The 24,549-nt window shown below is 36.5% G+C and overlaps 1 protein-coding gene across 1 annotated transcript in view; it reads right to left on the bottom strand.

Annotated features, from left to right (window-relative positions):
• Nucleotides 1-24,277, bottom strand: part of LOC101870944 (mucin-5AC) — a 47,295-nt gene extending 23,018 nt beyond the window's left edge. Inside the window, exons 1-30 of the mRNA XM_034061310.1 lie at nucleotides 24,205-24,277; nucleotides 22,386-22,457; nucleotides 20,693-20,764; nucleotides 19,478-19,739; nucleotides 18,348-18,462; nucleotides 17,672-17,759; nucleotides 17,169-17,281; nucleotides 16,465-16,681; nucleotides 15,977-16,102; nucleotides 14,823-14,940; nucleotides 13,648-13,786; nucleotides 11,885-11,995; nucleotides 11,403-11,472; nucleotides 10,543-10,680; nucleotides 10,294-10,458; nucleotides 9,442-9,536; nucleotides 8,367-8,493; nucleotides 7,555-7,810; nucleotides 6,893-6,942; nucleotides 6,180-6,280; nucleotides 5,901-6,052; nucleotides 5,230-5,368; nucleotides 5,015-5,128; nucleotides 4,507-4,686; nucleotides 3,786-4,025; nucleotides 3,110-3,266; nucleotides 2,390-2,518; nucleotides 1,913-2,054; nucleotides 653-696; nucleotides 343-553 (exon numbers count right to left, since the gene is read on the bottom strand). Of these exons, the coding sequence (XP_033917201.1) occupies nucleotides 343-553; nucleotides 653-696; nucleotides 1,913-2,054; nucleotides 2,390-2,518; nucleotides 3,110-3,266; nucleotides 3,786-4,025; nucleotides 4,507-4,686; nucleotides 5,015-5,128; nucleotides 5,230-5,368; nucleotides 5,901-6,052; nucleotides 6,180-6,280; nucleotides 6,893-6,942; nucleotides 7,555-7,810; nucleotides 8,367-8,493; nucleotides 9,442-9,536; nucleotides 10,294-10,458; nucleotides 10,543-10,680; nucleotides 11,403-11,472; nucleotides 11,885-11,995; nucleotides 13,648-13,786; nucleotides 14,823-14,940; nucleotides 15,977-16,102; nucleotides 16,465-16,681; nucleotides 17,169-17,281; nucleotides 17,672-17,759; nucleotides 18,348-18,462; nucleotides 19,478-19,739; nucleotides 20,693-20,764; nucleotides 22,386-22,457; nucleotides 24,205-24,277 (4,016 nt within the window). The remainder of the gene's footprint in view (nucleotides 1-342; nucleotides 554-652; nucleotides 697-1,912; nucleotides 2,055-2,389; nucleotides 2,519-3,109; nucleotides 3,267-3,785; nucleotides 4,026-4,506; nucleotides 4,687-5,014; nucleotides 5,129-5,229; nucleotides 5,369-5,900; nucleotides 6,053-6,179; nucleotides 6,281-6,892; nucleotides 6,943-7,554; nucleotides 7,811-8,366; nucleotides 8,494-9,441; nucleotides 9,537-10,293; nucleotides 10,459-10,542; nucleotides 10,681-11,402; nucleotides 11,473-11,884; nucleotides 11,996-13,647; nucleotides 13,787-14,822; nucleotides 14,941-15,976; nucleotides 16,103-16,464; nucleotides 16,682-17,168; nucleotides 17,282-17,671; nucleotides 17,760-18,347; nucleotides 18,463-19,477; nucleotides 19,740-20,692; nucleotides 20,765-22,385; nucleotides 22,458-24,204) is intronic.
• Between the last annotated feature and the right edge of the window lie 272 nt (nucleotides 24,278-24,549).

Raw genomic sequence — 24,549 nt, 5'->3', positions numbered from 1 at the left:
AATTACTCATTCAGTAACTATTATTCCAGGTATAGAAATAGTTACAATTACAGGTAATGTCTTTTTATTGCTCATGATGAAGATGAGCAAAATTATAGTATGAAGCCAGTGTGCAGTGTTTCCATTGTGCTGTTTCAGAAGTGGTTTTATTTTCTAAGTTTATTTCCGTTTATTAATTTGGTTACAAAATACTGACTGAAACCAAATACTAATAACAAATGAGACTTAATGTTATTTATTTTGAAGTTGTACTAATTAATGTATGCTGTGAGTGTGAGCATGGTTTTGTAGCTTTATTTTACTCACTATTAATAGAATGTATTCTTATGGGCTTTAAAGGATGTACCTGTGGAAGTAGTGGCAGGTGGCGTAGTGCTGAAGTGAAATGTTGTTGCTGTTGTGGGTGATGTTGAGGTTGAACATTCATAGACAGCCCTATGAAGTGTTCCATTGGGACCACAGGTTGCAACAATACACCCTCCTGTGCCATCTGTAGTATTGTAGATCACATCTTTATAGCTGTACTTCTGTCCCTCATAAACACAGACACATTCTGTAAATCAAAAGACAGTGTTATTCCTTGGTATCTGAAACACAGAGCAGAGTACCTCAAATGTGTCCTATTCAGATAGAATCAACCTTGTCAACATACCATCTTCATCATACTTGCATTTTTTGCCATGATTTGTGCATTCACTGGAAAAGAGAAAAGGGAAGTGATAAATGTAAATATATTGGTTCATGACATAATTTTATTGTTTTAAATTTTTCTACTAATCTTTTGATATTCATTGTATTTATATGTAGAAAGACTGTATATTCTCTGAGTCAGATTTTGAGTTCTGCTGTACAAATTCAGGTTAAGTAGGATTACTCAGTTTTCTGGCAAGAAAGGCGACTCTTTCATGCAGCATACTAAAAATACAGTATCCTTATTGGTGTTTTTGAGTGGTGGGTGAAGATGTGGGGAGGGGTGATTTGAAATGTTCTTAACTCCTTGATAGGTATACTTATTTTTTTTTAAAGGAAAGTGCAGTAGATGTGTCATCTGAGAAAGGATATCTTTATCATGGATGTTGAGGTTGTCTATGCAGTGACTTCCAAAAGAAGCAAGAATGCATTCTGGTTTTCAGGGGAATTTATCTATTAAGAACTAAATCTTGATATATCTATTTATAGTGATTGTGGGCATATGTACACTGGATAAACTTTAGTAAATATGGATATGTATTTATCACGTTAGGTTTAGTGCTGTTAATGATATTGACAATGCAGACAAAGCTGTCTGTGTACTGCAAAACATGCCATGAAATTTGGGTTAGCTCAGACAGGCTTCATGCTAAGCTCTTTGTTATTCTGACTGGACTGTTTATAGTGTTCAGGTGTAGCAATTTTAAAGGTGTCTTTAGACCAGGTGTTAACTGATTCTGCTAACTTTGTGTTATTTGATAGAAGGCTTAGCAGCATTTGTCCCAGCATGTCACCAATTCTGACAGAATGTGTGGGAATACTTGCTGACTGTTACTAACATGTAAGTACAAGTGCAGTAACAGAAACAAGCTCAAAATAATGAAGATTAGTTGCCTTCTAAATAATTTCACATAATGATTTTACAGATATTTCACTAGAAATGTCTAGACTGTTGCCATAACTATTATTATTTGAATTTGGTTGAAGTTAATTTGATAATTATAATACTAATTTAAAAGCACTTTAATAAGAAAACAGAATAATTAGTAAATTAATTTTTCTATAGTAAAATATTTCAGCATGTCATCATTTAAACAAAAGAAAATTAGACATTATTCAGCAGCCTATGACTGACCGAGTTCCTGTTGGTAAGCAAAAGAATGCATGATGTATTATGTTTTGAAACTTTCAACTAAGTGTTTAAAATCTTCACTAATCCTACCATAAATGACAATTCTGCTTTGAAGGCATCTGCATTCCTGGTTTGTAATTTTTTCCATTTTCATAACAACCACAATTAGAAACACAGGTCATGGTTTCTTCATCAAAATATGGCTTATTCTTTGGACAGTGTGGATAGCAGCCTGCAATAAAAAAATGAGACTTACGTTGACACTAGACCTTTCACAAGTAGAAGTAACTCTATACTTCGCTTATATCTGCTTTTCCCAAATTATTCCATATAGTAATGGAATTTCAGACTTTGTTACTGCTATTCCTTTCATTGCACATTAAGCTTTGGAGTACCTTGTCCTCTTTTTCACTCCAAACAAGTTTATGATCTGTTAGGCAGTAAGATACTAATTATAATATCTCTTCTTATAATTTCTAATATAAACATGTTATATACTAAATTTTATTAATCAGATTGCATTTTAGACTCTTATAAGTAGGATGAGATATGCATAATTATGTTTACCTTCCAGGCCTCTCAACTCATGAAGGCAATTCCCACTTGGGTTATTGCAGGTTTTCATACAAGGGGCTCCACATGGCTTGTAGTGCCACTCACATTCCCCTTGTGGATTGTAGTAATCGCAGAACAGAGCTAGAGGAAAGAGAAATGACAGAAGAACTTTGATCTTTTTGTTCTACAGTCTGTATGTTTTGCTGGGTAAAAATCCCATGTGGTCAGCATAATCACATAGGTGGTGAACAGTATATTGCCTTACTTCTAATTTAATACAATTGTTACACTTCAACCACCTTTTGACACAAGTAGTTACAAAGCATAGAACAGAGTTACACATTATTCCTGAAAAATCAATTGTCTGAATCATTGATATTAGCTAGTATGCACTAATAGTGATTTACACTAAGCCTCATGTAGAAAGGTAGAAGTGTAGTAGAATATTATAGTTCATCAGTTGTGTATCATGGTTCACAAGTAAATCAGACACTAGTGACACCACTGGTAAAGTTACTATCAATGGTTTCATTTTAAGAAAATAGATTCGCTTCCAGTGATTTACCAAATGTCCTTTGTGGGTTTTTTTTGCTGCTTTTTTAGAATATAGTAGTGCCTCTTACAAATACAATTTTATCCCTCTTTCTTTCTTTATTCTATTTGTATTTCTTTTTTACTTTTCTGTTTTCTTTCCCTCTAGACCCCTTCAAAAAGTAGTAGGGTGAAACTCACGACAAATGGACGGGGTTCTCCATGAAATGCAGATATCCAGCTCATTGCATGCTTGAGCATAGGCAGCTACTGCTGTACAGAAACATTCACAGTCTCCTCCAGTATCACAGGCACAAGCATCATCTACACATGCTTCATAATATTCATTTGGTTCAACCTGTTGGAGAAAACATTTGAGTTTTCATGCACTTGTCCTCTTTGAAAAGGCATTCACTGCTTTAAAAAAGGTGAATAAAATATCTGAAACTAATGACTCTGTATGTGTCGGAAAGATAGGAAAGGAAGAAACCATGAGAATGTTGTTTGGGGAATTAAGAGGAAAATAGAATAAAGCTATTACTAATACGTCATAATGAAAAGAACTATTTGATGTTGAAGATACATTTGCAGAAATAATACTGTTGCATTACTACAAACTAGCACACAGTCATATATATCAGGTGGCTTGTATTTATGATACTAGAAAATTATGCCATTTGAAAGTAAACATATCCTGAGATTTATCTGTGATTGCCCCTTCTATCAAAAAAACAAGTATCAATTTCTTTAGTGCACTAATTCAAGACAAGGTGTCAAACATGATAGAGTGTATTTTAATGTATTTCTCAGCTATACCACATAAAAATTACTGTAAACCCTTGCTCAAGAGTATTTAAGACTCAAGTTTTAGTCATACCTGTGAGTGACACTTTGCAAACACTTCACTGGTAATGATACTGCATTGCTTCTGCGCCCAGGCTTTCCTGTATGGGTTTGCAGTGCATGGGTTCTTGGTGTGATTGGCATTTGGGCAACTGGAAGACACTTTCCAGCTGTTGGCAAACTCCAGCACATTTCCTACCACAGACTGACTGCGAGTAGTGAAGTCATTATTTCCATTGCCATCATAGTTTCCACAAAGTCCACAGACATGTCCCTGCATGGGGATAAACAAAAGTTATAAAGATCAGTAAGGTACAGTATCTGCAAATAACAGACCTCAGGATGAATCTTACTTAAATTTATCTAGGCCTTTTCAGTAGCACTGTTGGACGTTTTATGAAAATATCTTTCATGAAGAGATGTTTCTACCTTCCTGTTAGGAAGGATAAGAACAGGAAGCAGACTTACGGTTTTTATTCTTAGCACTGACGTAACTAGTTGTACCTAATCCTGAATATGTCTCTTCAGTGAAGGCTTTACATGAAGAAAACTACTTTTGTAGTTCCTGTTATGCCATTGCTGAATAATGTAATTTAAGGAAAATGTGTAGTACACAATCTAAGTCAACACTACAGGGACAGTAATATGCAATTTCTGCTCTTTCAATCTTCCAGTTACAGCCTAAATTTCCTTTTTTTTTTCTTCAAAAGATAACATGAAATAATTTTATCCAGGTTTTGGATTTTAAAATGTACCTCAAATCTGGGACTAAGTTTGATGAATATACTGGTTTTTCTGTCCCACATGAGTATCAGACCAACAGTAGTGTCAACCACCAGGTAGATGCCCATGGAACGGATTTGGAATGGCATTTTTCCTCCAGGTGTCCTCTGGATAACATCAGAGCGTCCATCACTGAGTATCAGCTCATAGTTCTACAACAGGAAAAGGTAGAGGCCAATTAAAAAAGTCACCTATTAGGTTATATATGTTTATATATTGCCAGTAACTGTTCTTGAAATTATAACTCTATTATCATCAAAATTCTTCTACTCAACAACCTCACATTAAGCAATTCTTCCACAGAATTCCCTCCTTTGCTGCCTCTAGTAGAAAGCAGAACTGTTAACAGTGAGCAAGGAAGTGTAGTAACATTTTCACTGTCTTGAAGGACACTTCTATGGTGCAGTCTGTCTGGGACAGCTTGTGCTATCCTTCTGGCTCATTGGACCTGTTGTACAACTTATTAAAGAAAATGCTTACCCCCAGGAAAACTTTAATAGACTTGGAGCAGGTGGTTCCTGTAGTACCACATGGAATATTCTCAGTGATGACTCTGAAGGTTCCCTGATTCATACCTTGTTGACCACAATAGTTCTGAAACAGGGGAATTATATTCAGTGTTAACTATGTTACATGGTCATACGTAAAACATAAGGTACTTTGAAAGCGCAAAAATCTGGGAAGGACTCTGTTACCTGGACCAGAACATATTCACAGTCTCCTTCAAAATCAAAGCGTTTGCCATCAAAGGTGGTATAATGCCCATCTCCATAAACAGAGCAGGTTTCCAGGCAAGGTTCCTCAGAGCAGTGCCATTTTCTGTTTCTACATGTGCTACATAAGACAGAAGGCACTCCAAATGTAAAAATCAGACATAGATAAAATATTGCTTTTATGTACATTCCTGCAAGTACAACAATCTCATTAAAAAATGTGTTATATACACACATAATGAAAAAACAAGGTTTGCTCATTCTCAGAAATGCAGCACAGCTGAAGAGCCTTTGGGATTTATCCTAAGGCTGTGTTACTTTGTGATGTCATGGATAATTTGGGTTAGAAAATACTTTAAGTACTGTTGCATGTATTGAAATGTAAAGATTGCCTGTGAGGAACAGAGCTTTCTTGACTTGAATGAATATGACAACATCCAAACCATACTGTTCTTCTGACCACTTGGAACTTACGTGCAGTGTGCCATTATGAAAAACAGCTTGCTTTTTAGGTACTAAGTGGATCATCTTATGCAGGATTCCTTCTTGATATTAAGCAGATTTTGATACTGCTAGAGTAAAATGTTGTAATTCACTTACAGTTTAAACTATTCTCAGATGTTTAAAAAAATTATTTTTCAATATGCTCTTACCAGTTGTTACAGCCAACTCTGATTGATTCGCCTGGAGTGTAGGAATTCCCATTGTGAACACATGGACAGTCCTCTGGAGCTATACAGCCACCTTTGCCGTCTAATACTTGATTATGAGGACATACACAGCCAGAGACACAGTGTGTTTTGTACTGTAAGGACCATATAGAAAACATGACTTGAAACATTTCCTGTTGGAAGAGTCTCGCTGTAGCTGATAATTGTAGAAGAAATCTAGTTTAATATGCTTTTAACCATGTGCAAAGAGTCTATACTTACACATTCCATATCTAGAGTCTGACAGCTCTTCTGGCATCCTGCTCCTACCAAATCTGCAGTGACATTGCCACAGTCAACATAGACCATGGGAGGTATGCAGACTGAAAAAGACAAAAACCATGAGAAATGTGAGATCAACCATGTATTTATATCTTCATAGTTCTTTAATGCAGACTGAAGAAAAAAAATAAAAAGGTCTCCTTTGAAATACATGTATCTTAAAATAATGCATTTGACCAGAAAGAGAAACTGAATTATTTTTTGTAGTCACGCTCATCTGGTTTTGTGTTTATGCTTGGACTACTCATAGAAATCAATGCTTTAGTTTGTGAAACACTTGTTTTCAGAAAATTAAGTACCAACCAAAAGAAACCCCCAAACAAAACAAAAACCACAAGAAAACAAATATGTTGGTTTACTTTGTATGTGGGAGGAAGCTTTATATTTCATTTTATCTTATTTAAAATATGGTTGGGTTTCACATTAAGTAAGGTGGCTGAGTATCCTTTTCCACTAGGTACCCAAGGGGTTAAACTTGTTTCAGGCATCTAAAAGGTATTTTGGGAATATCCTCTACATTATAGAAGTCAACAGTTCATTTTCTTGATTGATTTCAGACTTGTACAATTTGCATCATTGTGATAAAAAAGAGAGAACTGGAAAGTGTGATGGTGGAAAGGGAGAATTAAAAGAAGTCTAAAGTGATATGTTACCTGGTTCAGATTTCTCACCAATACAGCTCAGCTTTCCATAGGTGCAAGTGCTATTAAAAAAAATAAAATGCATATATTTTTGCTTTTCCTTGTTAAGTTTCTACTTGTTTCCTAATGAATTTGAAATGAAAAATTACTCTGTGATAAAGCGGAGAAAATGTGTCCTTTATTAGAATAGTTTCTACTATTCAAAGATATTTTATTTTAGAGAGGGCCAAAATACAAGTATATTCTATAGAAAGACAGGCCTGTTCTTTCCGTTTGCTTTGTTAAGAGCTGTCCTTCAGAATAGTTCAGATTCCATTCATAATGGGAATAATCTGTAAGGAGATTCTCAAGCATCTTTCACCATGGAACAAGTCGTTTACAGTCATGGATAAGAAATATGTGGTGGGGAGTGAGTGAGCAAGTGACTGACTGGGTAGGAGTTTGGCTGTTAGACAGGAAGAACCCACCGCAGCATGGTTTGTTGATTTCCTGTAGCAGTCTTAAGTACAGTCTTCCAAACATGAATAGCCCTAGCAGTTTTTAAGGATCTGTGATTTTATTTTTTTAATTGAAACTTTTAGGGACACAAATGCATTTGATTTTAATAGATAGCATAATACATAGTTTCATGACTGCCTATATCCAATCTCATTCTTTTGTCTAAAATCTCTTACCAGACAACACCATTGTCGTTAATAACTTCTCCAGCAGACAGAGGCATTCCTTTGTAGTAACAAGGACAGCTAGAAGTAGGCACACATTTGCCACTTTCATCCATGTAGGTTCCATTTATGCAGGTGCAGCCATCCACTGGGATAAACTTGATGTTGCATGTGACATCAGGCTCACTCAGAGACCGGCAGGTGGGTTGACAGGAGTTGACATTGTACGTGTACTCCAAGGTTTTTGGACACAAGGTGGTGTATTTTGCTTGAGAGTAAAAAAGTGAGTTACATTTGTTGTTCATTTAAGAATCAGTGTAGGTATAAATGCAATATTTGAGGTAAAGTATATATGATAAACATGGCAATGTATCTACACGTGCTTTACTTATATCCTCAGAAGTGTAAATTTTCTTTTTTCCACTAAAGCAGAATTCCCCCCTGTAAATGTGTCACAAATACAAATATTTTGTCCAGGTCAAAAAAAAGAAAAATCTCAATTATATTAATGCATATTGCATTTTTATTTCATTGCTATTTTTATATTTTTGTCAAAGTAAATTAAAACACCCTACCTATGCCTATTGCAAGGGTATTGAGGTCCATGTTGCTTATGCTGGTTCTGAGCAAGTAATGTAATAAAGCCTCTTTTTTATGTTGCTTACTGCTTGTCTTTTATCATATTACCTTCTTCCTTAAATTCTTGAAAGTAAATGCTATACTGAAAACACAGTTTAACACAGTTTACTGTGGGAATCCCTGAGAGCTGATGTGTGGGACTTTCTTGATGACCATTTTCAAGAGGAAAGGAAAACAGAACTTACTGCAGGCTTTGCTCCTCCATCCAGTGAGGAAAACTCCTTTAGCAGCACAGGCTCTCACATAGCTGGAAAGGGCAGCACACATGCAGTCCTCACTCTTTTCACAGTTACATGTGTCAAACATGCAGTTCTAGGGACAGAGGATGACTTATGATCATCAGATTGTCATATCAAAACCATGGCCCTCTATACTTATTATACTGCCATGTTTGTTAGAGCTAAAAGTGAGTGTTAAGTTGTATGCATAAGTAAACATATGCCTATTTTTATTTGGAGATTTCATTGAGAACTTTAAAAAGAGATTCTTTGCAAGGAGAAAGTAACTAGAGGTCCACAAATTTAAACTGTTTTTTCTTTTTCATGGTTTTTTTTTTAATTTTTCTGTTGATAGATTTCCCATCTTTGGGACTTAGGCTTAGGTGCTTGGGCTCTCTGCCTCAGAGGAATGAAGAAAACAGTAAGTAATATAATGTTGCTGTGCCAGGCAAGGTCACTAAAATATTGTAATTCCAGATGTTTCTTATGCATATTATCTTGCAGATTACTAATAAGAGGGAGACTTTGTAAAGTTCCCAGACTGTTCCAGAGCTTTATCACCTTGAATTCCTTGAACATTTTTGTTCACATCTTTTCTAAATGTTTTTGCTGCTTCTTGCATGTATTTCTTGCCTTGTCTTGGATATATGCAAAAACTTCTTGAGAGCAGTTTGGAGCAACTAAGCAATGTACTAGTTAAAATTCTGCCTAAAGCTTTCCTTATATCTCAGGAGGGACAGCATTTAACCTTTGACCTGGTAAGAAGTCCACAGGGTTCAAGGTCATAGATTAGACATTTAGATCAGTACCTAAAAAAAGGGCCGCAGGAATACACTTGTTAAGTTTATCCTCCTGGGAACTGAAGGAAAGATAACTTTACAAAGAAGGAATTATTATGATGTTTAGATGAAAATAAACCCTTGGCTTGAAAATAATTATCATGAATGCATCTCCTCCGAATTGGCAAGTCATTCTCTCAGGGGTTAATATCAGGAATCTGAGTCTTTTTCTTTTAAATGGGGAAAAGTTAAAGGCCCAGTACCTTCTGGTAAACTTCTGGATTCACTGTTGAGTGACATTCAGCAAAAGGCCCCATGGTATCAGAGAGCAGTCCACACCAGTGCTGAGCATACTGATCTGTGAATTGAAAACATGATAAGAATTTCTGTTGCACTTCATTTTCCAAACTCTTGTCTCAATGTAACTATACTTCCTGCAGGCAAATTGCAGAAGCTTAACTTTACAATAGAATTCAGCTCTGCATTTGCTGAGACACAAACAGATTTCACTCCCTCTATACAGAAATATGAACTCTTTGTAAACTGAATGCGCTTAGTTCGTGGTAGTTGTCATGGAATAAACTAAGACATGGTTAGCTGAATTTTGCAAAAGAGGTGCACATTGTGAATTAAAAATATGCTAGTTCATCTCAGTAAACAAGAGAATGGGTTGTGAATTCTCAAAAACTATGTATTTCGTTAGCTGAAATAGAGTCTGAGAGGTACAAAGCTCTGAACTGTAAGTCTGATTCTCAGTTTAACAGTGGAATAATCATGCTGAGTGCAGACTTCAATGGGTATATGCGCAACTTTATTTCCTATATGACAATCAGCACTTTCCAGGAGTGGATCACTGATACACTGTACAGTTCTAGTTTCTCTTAAGTTGTCAAAACCACCTGCTTTCTTTATCCAAAGGAATATTTTTGAAGATCCAAAATACTATCCTAGCTATTAATTATTTATTAATAGAGAACTTCTAGTGTCAGTTTAGGAAAATAGTGTGCATATTAATGGTCCACTATTATTTTGGCTAAGTGCTTGGTGGTTGATCAGCTTGTTCCTTCTTTCCATCTTAGAAGAGAATAGAAAAGGTTTCTTTATAGTGAGCTTACCATTTTGTATGCTGACAGTACATGGGTCCTCAAAGGTATTTTCAACATCAGGACAACTGGCCCGTGTTTTCCAGGTATTGCCAAAGACAGCAGAAGTACCCTCTATTACACCACTGGTGATTTTGAAATCATCTGTCTGCATGTCATTGAAGTTACCACAGAGACCTAAAAGGAAGCAGATGAGTTATGAAAGTCTCCTATAGAATTAAGCATACTGATGAAGGCAGTTATTGCGATAAGATCACTTACCACAGGTCTGTCCTTTATGTGATGGGTCTAAGTCTATAAAAAGTTGCATGAGAGGCACGAGCTGAACCTGTAGTTGAAGACCGAAGGTGGTTTGCAGAATGATGAAGAAAGATGATGGTCTAAAGATGGTGACATTTGCTAGGGGCATAAGAACATAAGAGTTGTGATTTCCTGTGTGACAGACAGTTGAAATAACTATTCATTATGTAGAGAGATTCTATAGCTGTGTTTGATAGTATCATTATATCTGAAGAAATGGAGGGAAAACTATCTATACAGAATTTCAACTCCAGCACAATACCAAGCTGTCTTTACCCTAAACAACAAATGTATTAAAACCATCCACTTTCTGCTAAGTGTTTTAAAATAAGGGGAAGAACACACATTTCTGTTGTTTAAAAGACTCCAACCATGGTTTGCTTTCTGCTCAGGTGCAGTAGTATCTGAGAAGAACTGACATGGAAGGAACTCTCCAATGATAAATATGCACCAAATAAAAGGGCAGAGGGAACTAAACAACTTCAGATATTGGAGTTATTTTGCATATCAACATTTTTCCTTCCTCTCTAATGGCAGTACTTGGATCTGGAAGGGTGCGGTGATACTGTTTACTTGAATTGAATCTCCATTTAATTAGATATTGCTAAAATTAGTCCAAAATTTTGCTAAAATTATAAGAGTTGAGTAAAGAAACCCTCTTACTGTAAAAAAAAAAAAAAAAGAGAGACTGTGCACTATTGGAGTACCTTGAGTTTGCTGCAGTGTAACTGAAGATGAAAATTTGCTTTAGTCTAACTGATGTAATAACATTTTAAAATCAAAACCAAGAAACACTACAGAAGTCTCCCAAAGGAACTTACCTGCAGAGAATGGCAGCTGTGTGTAGATCATGTTTACAAATACACTGCCAGAAGGCTGGATCACAATGTTCTGTCCACAAGAAAAGGTAATGAATGTCAAATATACTTAGGAAAGATAAATGTTTTCTATCCAGTGTTGTTCAGGATAAAGGAAAAAAAAAAAAGACAAAACCAGTGGGGAAGATTGTGATGATGTTCTGATTCCTATACTATTTCTCTGATCTTTATTATTGTGGTCCATTGACTGTCAAAATAAATAAACAAAAACCCAAAGATAGCTAAATGACAGAAAACTACTAGTATCTTGGGTTCCAGTGTACCTACTTTGTTCTTAAATTTTCTTTGAATAATGTACAAATGAGATAAAAAAAGATCTGTGCAGACTTCCTGTCTGTGCTCATATGTATAATTTGCAAACTACTTGTCAATTAAGCTTTGAAAACATCTCAGCAGAATGTTAGGAGTCTACATTTGCTACTTACAGTTTGCCCTCCACTTAGGCTGACAGTTACACCCTTTAGGCATGTCTCAGTGTCACTCAGACCACACTTGTAGATATCTCCCAGAACAGTGAATTCATTGCCATTACAGAGCTAGAAGAAGATAACAAAATAAATTGTTAAAATGATTTGTTAAATTAAAATACTGTTATGTTAAGGAAGTTCACACTTAAATAGTAATCTTAGTAAAGTGAGTCTTCACTTTATGGTTTATATTCCATTTCTTCCTGCTCATGTGTTCTTACATACATGTATACAGTCACCACATCACTATCCATTACTTCTGACATTCAAAGGCAAGTTAGACATATTAAGTTGAACATTAATACTTGCTAATGTTTAGGTAATACTAGTTTAATATGATAGAGAAGAAGGAATTGTGCCTTTCTTGCCCATTGGTTATGGTGTTTACCTGGGGAAGGAAAGAACTTGTTTCCAGTCCCTTCTGCACTGAACAAATTATCAAAGAACTTGTTAATTTGGACATTATTTTAACAGGTAGGAAATATGAATTTAAATATCCTCTCATAGGAAAAAATATGCTAAAATCACCATTCACTAAGCTACCGAATAAGGGCAACAAATCAAATTTTTTCTCTCAGGTCTGATTTTCACAGGACTGTGACCTGCAAGGTATATTCAAAGTATGCCTAATGGCCAAGACATTACAGGGAAACATGCGGAAGGCTGTGATTCTGAACATGTCTTATCCCTTTTGTAATGTAACAAAGATTAAATTGAGAAGAGCTGAGATTCATAATTACAGCCATCTGGAAATGTAGTGTTAAAATTATGGGTTTCTTGACCTTTTGTGTCCAAATCTAGGATTTTTATGTACCTCTACAGAATCTGATAATCTAATCTTACATGTTGGTGCCAAAAGGGGACTTTAATGTGTAAGCCTGATCTATGTTTCCATTGTGGATCCAGCCCAGTGCTTGTGAATCTCATCAAAAAGTTTCATTGCTTTTGTCAAATCTATTTCTAAATTACCTCATTCTAGATTTTTTAATTTTTTTAAAATTCTTTTTTTAAATTCTTTTCCTTGGTAACATTCAGTTTTATCTTTCTACGAACAGATTTTATTAATATGAAGTCTTACCAAAATTGTTTACATCACTAATCCAGTAAAAATAAATGGCAAATATACCTAGGGTTCTGAAATATGCAAACCTGTAGTCATTATTTTAGATACATCTATTCAGAATTCAGTCCCTACTAAACTAAAACCTCCAGTAAATCTTTGGTATTTTTGTAAGTCATCAATTCCTAATTCAGGTTTTAGAATACATGTATGACTTCCTAGCTGTTTTGCTTTTGAATGTCCTCTATGTTTGCTGGTAAAGACTGTTTGGAAGGTTGATCATCTTAATAAAATAGCTCTTCTCACATGAATTCTGTATAATAATTCCATTACAAATACCTTTAATGAAATAAGCCTTTGAACTATATTGACTGGGACAGAAAGGACAGTAGCAATGGACATAATAAATGCATTAATAAGAAGTAGTTAAAAAACACCAGAGAGGAAATATTTAATTAAAAAATTGTTGGGCACATGGAGATTGTTTCATGGAACCTAAAAACTCTGCAGTTCTTAAATGATGATTAATGAATACAAAACTACTACAGTATGTTTATTTAGTGATGTGATTGCCAGTTTTAATAAAAAAAAGGCCCATTATATATAATAAAAACATTTTCCTTTAGCATATTTCTTAGCAAGGATTGTGACTCAGTTTTACCTTGGTTAGGACATAACTACAGTCTCCGAAGAAGGAATAATATTTTTCATCAAATGTTGAGATGTGGGAGCCTCCTTCAATACTGCAAGTGCCATGGCATGGCTGGGTGACACAAGACCATTCACCTCCAGCACAGGTACTGAAACGAAGAAGGCATTCAGTAACCTTGCGTAATGCAAGTGTAAGTGAAATAAAAGACAATAACAACAACTGATGCTTTAATTTTCCTCTTGAAGAATTGATCATATTGTGAAATAAACAACATTACTTTGAACCCTCAGAATAAGTATGGGGCACAATTACATTAGTGATGACTTTTTTTATATATTGCTGTTCATTTCCAGTCTTTGTGCAGAATTAAGTCCTGGTGAACCTGGCACCCATTCTGCTGTGTATGAAAGATTGCCCACCATCTCCATTAGCATGGCGCAAGCTTTAGACATGTTAAGTATTTCTTGAAATATAACATTCATGTTTGTGGTGCTTGTATTTGTAGATAGGTAAGTAAATATATCTACACTTGAGCAATAATACTTCAGTAATTATAGTGATATTGAAAAACATATCTGTCAAACATGCTCCTCAAATATGATCTCCCACTCTGTCTAATGTAATATATCACTAAATGTCACAGCTTCCATAGTGTTTCCATGAGCACGCTAGCATTATGCTTTAGTGCTACAAAGGATATAACACAGTAATTCACATTTTTAAACACCTCCAATATTTGAATTTGATTGTTTCTTTTAGTTGATTTGTCTTGAAATTGGAGTGCCTGTATCTAAACTCAAATATTTGCTTTCAGGTGTTGGAGAAAAAAGAGATGTAAATATCCTCTGAAAATGTGTAATCATAGAATCTTACAACAGGTAGGGCTAGAAAGGACCTTAAGATCATCTAGTTCCAAGACCCCCGCCATGGGCAGGGATGCCTCATGGTAGACCATATCGCCCAAGACTGTCCAGCCTGGCCATGAACACTGCCGGGGATGAAGCATTTATCACTTCTTTGGGCAACCTGCTCCAGCGCCTCACCACTCTCACAGTAAAGAACTTCTTCAGCTGGTAAGTCATTCCTCATTTATTTTTAAAGAGTAATTAGTAATTTTTCCCTGTCTTCAAAAAGTTCAGGTAATGCATATATAAAAAAGAAGTATGAGAAAGGCAGTATGTTACCATGATCTGCATTTAGATGAGAAGGAGGCACCAGGAGCATAAGATTCACCTTCATAGGTACAATGACATTCTTTACGGGGAATGCAGCCAGCACCATTAATATCATCAAATACCATTCCTAGAGAAAGAAATGGTCTGTTACGCATTCTGTGCACTTCAGAGCTTGTATCTGTCTGTATGCCTGAAAGCATACATTAGATTTCGTCTGTATTGCACAGAAAAATGAATAGAAAATACTTTAAAACAATACTATGCAAACTGTGTAGGGATTGAAGGGCTATATTCCACTGAAGCTTATCTACAGACTTAGAGAGATCAAAAGAGATCTGTAGGGAAATACCTTTCTGTTATGGGCTTCATTAGAATGTAAATTAGGATTAAAATTGCTAGATAATGAGGTGGAATATATAAACCATTCATAAGATTGCCGAGGGACATATGTAACAGTACGTATACTATTTGTACAGTAAATAGTTCTATACACAAAGGCAGAGGGTTATCTAAGAGGAGTCGATGCAATTATACAAAAAAACTGATGGTGGATTCTGCAAGACATTATTAAAGATGGGCCTGCAAGTGGTGAAGATCCTACCATGGAGTCAACCATGACAGCAACAGTTCTCAGTCCCAGAAGTAAATGTCACAAAGAGAACACGTTTGCATTGTCTTATACTCAGTTCTCTTCCATAACCCTTTGAGGTGCCAGATTTTACACACTGCCTAGTGCTCTCTCAGCGAATTGTTTAGACATGCAGCACTGGACAGAAAGGGTGTGGTAATTTGGGAAACCAGACACAGCTTTTTTAACACCAGGAGTTATTACTGTATGTAAAATGTAATTACATATTATGTACTTTCTCTGAACTGAAAGGAAATGCTGAAAATAGAAGACATACCCTTACTGTTTGAGGTGAAGTATATCTTACTCTCAGTTCAGTCATTTTGTACATGTCTCAGGCATGTTTATCATTTAAAAGGGTAGTTTGAGTAATCTGAATAGAAATGGTGCTTGTGTATCAAGGAAGACATGTAGTTATTAATTTGATGATAATAACAATGGCGATGTGATGAGAATGACAGAGTAGGAAAGTTGTTAAATGTGTACAGGTGTTATGGTGGTTCTGGTTATGAGAAAAGGGAGGAAATAAGCTTGCCTGGAGGACAGACGCAGCCATCTGTACAGTGATCTTCACAAAGTGCAGATCGTTCCGGGTTGCTACATGTGTCAGAGCAGGGGGACCCACACTCCTGATATTGCATGTTGAAAGGACATGATTTGGCTGAAAGTAGAAAGAGTATTATAATGCCAACTTTTCCTTTGAAATGTTGAGAAAACAGTATTTGTAATTTGGGTTGTTTTCTGTCAAGATATAAAGGGGTATCCTGATCCAAGTGGAAGCTGCAACATTTCAGACATTCTGATATATATTGAAAAACATTAATAACGCAAAATCCTCTAAATTTGCCTGTTTCCAAAGTCTTCAGATTAAAGCTGATTTAATGAAAATTGTACGCATTTTTAAATGGTGGACTTCTTTGTGAAAAAAACAAACCAAAACAAAACAAATCAAAACAAACCCAACACATCTTTGAAGGTTACTAGATATGGGTAGTAAGCATACAACCTTTCCAAGATACTTACGACATAGTTCCGAGGTTCTCCAGTTCAGAGGCTGTCCACCTGCATGAGCACACTGCCGGGAGTATTCAGCAAAGGTGTTGCACATGCAGAAGTCAGCCATAGAGCTATCACAGTGGCATAAGTCTTGTATGCAAGTTTCAATATAGTCCCGAACGTTCACAAGTGCATTACAGCTTGTAAATGCTGTACTGGTTAATACTGTCTCACAGATAGAAGCCTAGGAGGGAAAATAAAGTAAAACAAGTGTTTAGAAAATAGGAAACTAGTTGTTAAGGCATGTAACGGGACAAACCAAAGGTTCATCTGATCCGAAACCTGTCCAACAGTAGCTGTAGGCAGATGTTTAGGGAAAAGTCTAATAATAGGGCAAATACATGTAGAACTCCTTTGATTAACTTCTCTATCTTCCCATATCTTGAGTTACTTTCAGCTCAGGTGGTTTCCCAGGCCTTACACAGTTTCTTTATATTAAGACATCCTCAACGAATTTCATGAAAACATCCAGTCTTCTCTAAAGGGTAATGAAACTTTCTAGAATTCATTTTAGCAAAGAATAAAAAATTAAATTTGGAAAAATTTTCCCTCTGGACCTGCTGTTGAGTCATTTTCATGTTATATTTTTTCCATTTCCAACAAATTTTCTCCAAAGACAGAAAAAATGTATTTTATACTGAGAAAACAAATTTTGAGAGAAAGGTTCTTACAAATTCAGCTGAGCAGTTCATTAGAACAGCAGAAGGAACAGGATCAGCACACTGCTCCATGGGTCCATCAATCTTCTGTCTATTCCCAAACTGTATGGGAGTCAGCTTTGTCTCTGTAAAAAGCAGTCCAAATATTAGAATAATATTTACTTTTTTTACTAACTTTTGCATGGAGATATTTTCATTTGTGACCCTACCAGCTATGACATGAACAGTGATTACCAATTAATATCACTATAACATGAAAGGCAAAAGGGAGTGAATAAGTTATACAAGGAACTGGATCCTAACTACTAAAAACACATAGAAAGTTGCATGTGGCAGGTTTTACAAGATTTAAGTGATTGAAACAATCTAATACATCTCAAAGTCCTGACATCATAGAAATACATAAAGAAGTAACACTAATTTTGCCATCAGTATGATCCACAACTGTGTTACAGTATACTGTTGAAAGAAAGAAAACCAGAACACCAACACTTAATAATGCTTTTATTACTTACTCTCTGAAATAAATTCATTGACTGGAATCCCATTGAAGTCCCCACAAAGTCCACAAGTTTGATTGGCATATTTCTTATCTAGTTCCACCTGAAAGAAATGAGGAAAGAGCTTAATTTCATAGCAATGTCAGCCTTGATTTTTAGGAACACAGCCTACATCAATATTGCTTATGTACTCAAAAGTTGGCATATGTATTCTGTGCGGGCTGTGTTGTGTGGTTGTTGTGTGGTAACAAGGTAGGCACCACTGGAGAGGTCAGTGGCTGCCAAGAAAAGCTTGGTCTTATCCTAGCCCTGGGGCTGTGAACATCAGCAAGTTGCCAGGTCTGCGATTAGAGGAATACTTCAATGTGATGTGGAAATGTTATCATTGGGGGTCTATTCACAGAATCAACTAGGCTAGAAAAGACATTTACAATCAAGTCCAACCGTTACCCCAAGACTGACAAGCCTACCACTAAGTCATGTCACTAGGGACCTCGTTTTGATCCTGAGCTGAGCTTGGTGGGACCAAACAAAAAAGGGTAACTGGGAGAAGACTGGAAGACAGAGCAATACACTAAAAATGGACACAAATCCCAAAGTAACTGCCTGCCCGGCTGATTAAGACTGCAAAGATGTAAATAGTTTATTTTCAAAATACAGGCCTTCTGCCAAATTTTGGATGTTCTCTTACCAGAAGCGCATCCTCTTCATTCCAAAGGAAGGTCAGTCCTATCTTGGCAGAAACTTTCAAATAGTTGTTACTTCTCTCTATCAAGACTCCCATACGGCTGTAGGGCATCTGAACCCTGGGGAAAGATCACTGTAATTCAGCTGAGGTAGGACCAGAATATCCATTGAATATCCAGACTGATATCCTTTGTCATTCTCTTTGAGAAGCTTTGACATGCATAGGTGAGGAAATTAGAGCAGTAAGTAAATACAGACAGCACAAGTGAGCAATGTTTTTCCTGTCCTATACAATTGCTTCTCATTGTGCAAATGGATCAGTCTTGCTTTCCTTGCTCCTTTTGGTTATCACTGTTAATGGTGTTTGGCTAGGTAAAATGTTGGCATATGTCTTTAGTTGTATTGTTCAGAAAACTGCAGGGAGGTTCTATTTTGCAGGCAGTATGCTTCATGGTATAGCTATTTACTCCTTAAAGCTGGTGATAATAAAGGGATAGACTCTAGGCTTTCTGTGACATGAGTGCCATTCAAAGTTGTACTAAGACAACCTTTAGACTAGCTCACTGTACATAGCTGCTATCATACACAGCTCACTGGGGGATATCTGCCCAAATATTGACCCAGCCTCTTGGGCAAGTTTCACACCTTGTGCCAAAGTCAGTGCTACCATTGTGATATAGATAGCAAATTTCCAGAGAAGCTCATTTTAAATGAGCGCAGGTACAAGCTGCAGTCACTATATAACTGCATATTGTTCAGTCAAGGATGAAAGCCATCAAAAATTCTTCTCAAGGATCCTATTCTGGTAGAAATAATGTCAAGTAGAAACTAAAGATTGTAAAAACCTAACACTTTGACTGAATTCAATGTATAGACTCAATTCTAAACATACATTATTGTAGCAGTGGGGCAGCATCTGGGATATAGCTCATCTGAACAAACTGGACACAGGGATAGTCTTTAGAAGTAACAATTAGCTTAGTCAGGCACTCTTTTTTTGTTGATAATTCAGTAAACACCTGAGCCCTCCAGCTGCTTGGGAAAAACGTGAGATCAGAGAAGGGAAAGGGTTGCTCTCTCAAAGGGCCCACTGGGAAGAAGACCAGTGATGGCAGTTTCAAGTTATGAACATACGGTTTGCCATCAACAAGGACAGAGCCACGGGTCAGTTCAATCACAGTTCCTTCCAGCTTCATGAGGACATGAGTGATCATGGTAGCATTTTCCACTGTTGTACGTCTAATCTGGATGTTGAAGTCCTCATAGGGAGATTTGCAGTTGGATGCAAAGATGTAATTGCAGACCCCAGGGAAGTAAAAGATGTCCCCATCAAAGGTCTTGAAGTGGAAGTTACCCCACGTGCTGCATACACGGCCATTGTGAGAGGGGTTGCCAGCTGTGAATTCAAAATAAACAGTAAGAATTTTCTGTAATTTGCTGCAGAAACTCTCCCTTTAGTTGCTTTCGCCCTCCTATTTCTTCCACTAGCCTTTGTCCAAAAGACTATCTTTTGTTTTCCTTCTTGTTGAACTCTTTGTTTATCAATCTGTTATTTATTTAGTTCAGTATAGGGCCTAGGATCAGAAGAGACCTCCTGGGTCACTGTGCCCAGTGCTTTGGTTCTGCTGACAGCAATGTTCTATAAATCCTTTCCTAAATATATGAAGTTCTAAAGTTTCACCATAAGAACAGTTTAAATTTACTTTAAAACTAGATGGTATTCCTACTAGGGAAGGCCACTCATACCCACACCCTTTAAATGGCTGAAAGACTTTTGCCAGCATCTTCTGAAACATATTCCTGTCTCATGTATGCCTAGTTGTCCTTCTGCCAGTATTACACTTAACCTTGAATGGGTTTCACCTCACTGCTCTTCCCCCCACTCATTATAGGAGTCACTTATCTCTTTTCAGTCCTTATTTCCTTACAAGCAGGCTCTCCTATCTTCCTGATTATCCTCACAGTCCCTCTCTGCATCCTTCCAGGTTTAGACTCACTCTGCTTCAGCATGGCTAGTCAGAATTGTACACTATATGCTAAATTAGGTGTCTCACCAGTTTTTGAACACTTTAATAGTTCCCTCTCTTTAATGGAAGTATGGTGTGTAATTTTTCCAAGTATTATACTTAAATATATGTAATTTTTTAGCAGCTGCATCGTATTAACAAAATGTAGGCCTGGGTACTGGAGTCACATTTAGATTATCCTTGCTACCTGATAAAATGACTAATTTGCATGTTCATCTTTTATTCTATTATGATGAAGGATTTTACATGATTTATTAATCTCTCCAGTCACTCCATGATCACCTGTGTGAATATATGAACCATGACAGTTTGTTTAACTTACCCTTTAGTCTCAGTGTGCTTTGAAATGGTGGAATGATTGTCACTTCTTGGGATTTTGAAGCTGGTGGAAAATCTAAGGGAGAAAAAATTGTTAAGTTTAATCTTAATAGAAATACTAAAAAATTAATAGATATTACCTAGTCTCTTTAGTGACTAACATTTCCTAGTACTAGCTACACTATAGGGGTAAGTTTCCACAAAGCTTTAATGATGGTTTTTACATAGTGCTTTGTGTTCTGGCATTCTGTATATTTCACTAACAATCAAATGCCAAAGACAATGCTCTTTGGCTGTAGTACTTTTTCCATCATTTGTCCAAGACTCACATCTGATGTTCTGGCCCTAAAGTTCTGAACTGAAAAGCAACAATCTGATCCTTAAAGCACCCTGTTCAGCAATGCAGAAAAAGTGGGGCTAATGTCTATGACTGAACCTTTGCTTCTCAGTACACCTAGGAGCAGAAAGTTAATGAAGAATATTAGAAGCTGAGGATGAGAAATAGGAGCTGGTATTTTATGAAGCTTTTATCTTTCTTTGTGCTGAGACATGTATGTTTGCATAACCAGCTCTAAGCTGATTTTTTTTTAAACCAGTTTAAATTCTGAGAAACTTTGATCATGTGCTTTTCATGCAAAGACTTCTATTGGTAGGATCCAGCCCTAAATTTTCTGTGTCCAAATTCAATGTTATCTCTCTGGATCCAGCAATGAAAGGGATAAAATACTTAGAGAACCTGCAATGTGATTTTCTTAACATGAGAGTCTGATGAATTAATGCAGATTCTCCCTTGAAAATATCAAAATCATAGAATTTGATGACTTCCAAACTTTAGATTGTGCAACATCAGTCACCAGCTTCTGTATTTAGAACAAAAAGTAACACTAAGAAAAATACATGCTTTAGAAAGACAATCTCATTTAATCTTGATGTAAGGATTTTAAGGGGCAGCACAAATGTTACCTTCTTTGACAATCTGTTCCAATAATTAAATATACTCGCTATTAAATACTTTTTGGTACATTTTCAATTTGGGTTTATCACTATTTTAATTGCCAGCTAGTGACCTCACAAATTACAGATTGCAGAGCAGTCTTAATCGTTAATTGTCTCAGTCTGACACCATTAATACACCAGTTAGCATTGTATACTTCCACCCTTATTTTGCTGTGTACGGTTATGGTGTTTGCTCTGTACAGTTATGTGTCATGCATGACTTTGTACTGCTGAATTATTCCAATGCTTAAGATAGCTGCAGTTTTCTTATTCTCTCATGAGTAATGCAGTCATGTTGACACATCATAAAAAAATGTATCTTTTTTACCTACCATCCAAGTACATTGGTGATACATATGTATACACACACCTTTTCTGAAAATACACTTTTAGATAGAAAGTATGTACTTTTCATTCAGTTAAAGATTAGATAACTGTATCATATCAGTAGCCTAGATCCACTGGGCCATATCTCAGAGGAAGTTCTCCCGTTCAGAGCAGTCAGATATTGGCTGGGAATTTGGTATGTTGTGCAGAGAATTCCTCTCCCCCCTCCCTCCTTTTTTACTGGAGGGGGTTGGGGCAGGGGGAAGGAGAAAAAGTATGTTCTAGCTAAGAATAAGAATATTCTAGTAATCTTACTATTTCTCAATTTCATTTGTGACAAAATCTTAGAAGTAGATCAGCATGAAAGTACTTACTTTTTTGTCGCTGCAGGATCAATGGAGAAGCATAGTTTGATTTTGTTTGTTGCTCATCATCCTGGGCTTGAACTACATCAAGAAGAGTGTAGGAGGAAAATATTAGTGTACAATTTTCTTGAGTTCCCTTGTCATTTCTCAATTATATCTGTTTAAACATGTAATAGTCAGTATATCAAAAACTGGTAAAGCTATCTTAATGTACAGGTAGTCAGATTTGCATCAGGACCTGTCACAATGCCCCTGGATGCCCTTATAAGCTTTTCAGAAAAAGGGCTTAATTTTCTTATTTTTTATGATCACTGTGTGCCCTTAGTCTAGCCAGACAGCTTTAAAAAATAAGTCCCTTTTGTACAGAAAGCATCCATTTTAGAGTTACAGGACTGATCTCTGTCCTTCTTACTGAAAGCCAAAGTTATTTTATGCTTTCAGGCACTTTTTGTAATAGGCAGCAGTAGAAAAATTGATGTAAAAACCACACTGAAAAAAGTAGATCTTTCCAACAGATACATTTGTGACTTTTGATTTTTATTCCACTGGAATGAAATAAAAAATATATGTATTCCTATCTGAATAGGAACACATACAAAATCTGCAGGGACCAGAGGGGCTTTTAATGCACTGCTTAATTCATCAGAGGTGATGGGGGGGAGGCCGTACTGGCTGGAGAAAACCAACAAGGCAGCCTCACCCTTTGCTGCATCCTACAAGGGCAGTCTGTGGGGAGCACCACTAGAGGAGCTAATGCTGAAATCAGTCAGACCTGCAGAAAGCTCCTTAAGTCCCTTCCCCTTTCGCACCACCTGTGGGTCTGCAGCTGGTTTTGGAAGGATGCATTGTGCTCATTCTTAAGCTATGAACTATTCAGTGCTGGGTTTTTCTTGTCCACTGCCAAGCCTCAGAGAACTTTTTGCTTCTCTCTCCATGTACTGTATGGTACCAACACTGCCTCATGCCATATTCTTTTCAGATATCCATTTCCATTGCATGGTGTGGTAATGCTACAGCTAGTGTTTTGATGGGCTATTCTTTCACACTACCACTTTTTGACATGTTAGCGTGGAACTACCTGAAAGTAGGAAAAACTTAAAATAATACAATAGGATTTGTGTCTGATGTCAAACGCACTAAAACCTAACACTCTCACCTTAAACTTTAAGGGAAACTAACAGGTGAAATATATATAAAAAGATTTCCACTCATCTGTGAGTATTAATGCCCTCTTAGAATATTTAAGGCAACTCCATTTGTTTTCACCCAGTCAGAAACCAACCCTGTGCTCTAAGCTTTTATGCAACCTCATGTGCACAAATAATTGAAATTTTTAAATCTGTCCAGTCCTTTTCAAGCAAAATCACTCTTTTTTTCAACACTGTATCATCAGCTAATAAACAAACAAAATCTGCAATAGTACATGCAGACAGACTCCATGGATTTCTTGCCTCCTAAAACTACTTTTACACCTTTTGGTCTGTGCATTTAGAAATGTACCACCTTGAAGTGGACATCAAAAGCTAAATGCAAATCTTGATGAATTTTGGTAGGAGTTCGAGTTCTGAGTGAGTTACACTGAACTGAGTGGAGCTATTCATTCTTTCAACTGGAGAAAATAGGATGAGAACATGGACTATAATATAAGCTTTCAAGACAGTTATTTTCCTCTCTTAGGATGGAAAGTATTTGTAATAGAAAAGAAAACCTTGCATAAATCTAACAGGTTCATTAGCTTCACAAAGCCCAGAAAAAAATGTTTCAAACTCCAAAGCAGGTTATAAATCCTTTAAAACAGTAAAAATGCCAAGCAAGTGAATCTTCCTACCTTTGATCTGTATGAAGGCAAGTGCTATTATTGATATCCATAGCGGTATTCGCGTCCCACCACCTGTACCCATCTTCTGGAAGTCAGGTAGAAACTACCTAACAACCTGCCTCTGAGGAAATACCTGTCTGTTCCCGAGTCTTATATAGTGAGAGTAGGTTTTGGCTCAGTTCCCAGACTGTTTCACAAGGTTCTTGAAAGGTGGGGCTTCAGACATTTTAGTTTTCCTTTGCAGGTGCAGAGGTAAATAGAGGATGCTCTGACATTCCCTCAGTATTTGCACTCTAGGAGGAGTCTTCTTTCTGCAGGTCTCTTTGATGAAGTGTCAAGAAGTGAGCAGGAAGA

This window comes from Melopsittacus undulatus, chromosome 4 (genome assembly GCF_012275295.1).
Source record: "Melopsittacus undulatus isolate bMelUnd1 chromosome 4, bMelUnd1.mat.Z, whole genome shotgun sequence".
Lineage (NCBI taxonomy): Eukaryota > Metazoa > Chordata > Aves > Psittaciformes > Psittaculidae > Melopsittacus > Melopsittacus undulatus.
The sequence above is the reverse complement of the archived record's forward strand: the minus strand, read 5'-3'. Positions and strand labels throughout refer to the sequence as shown.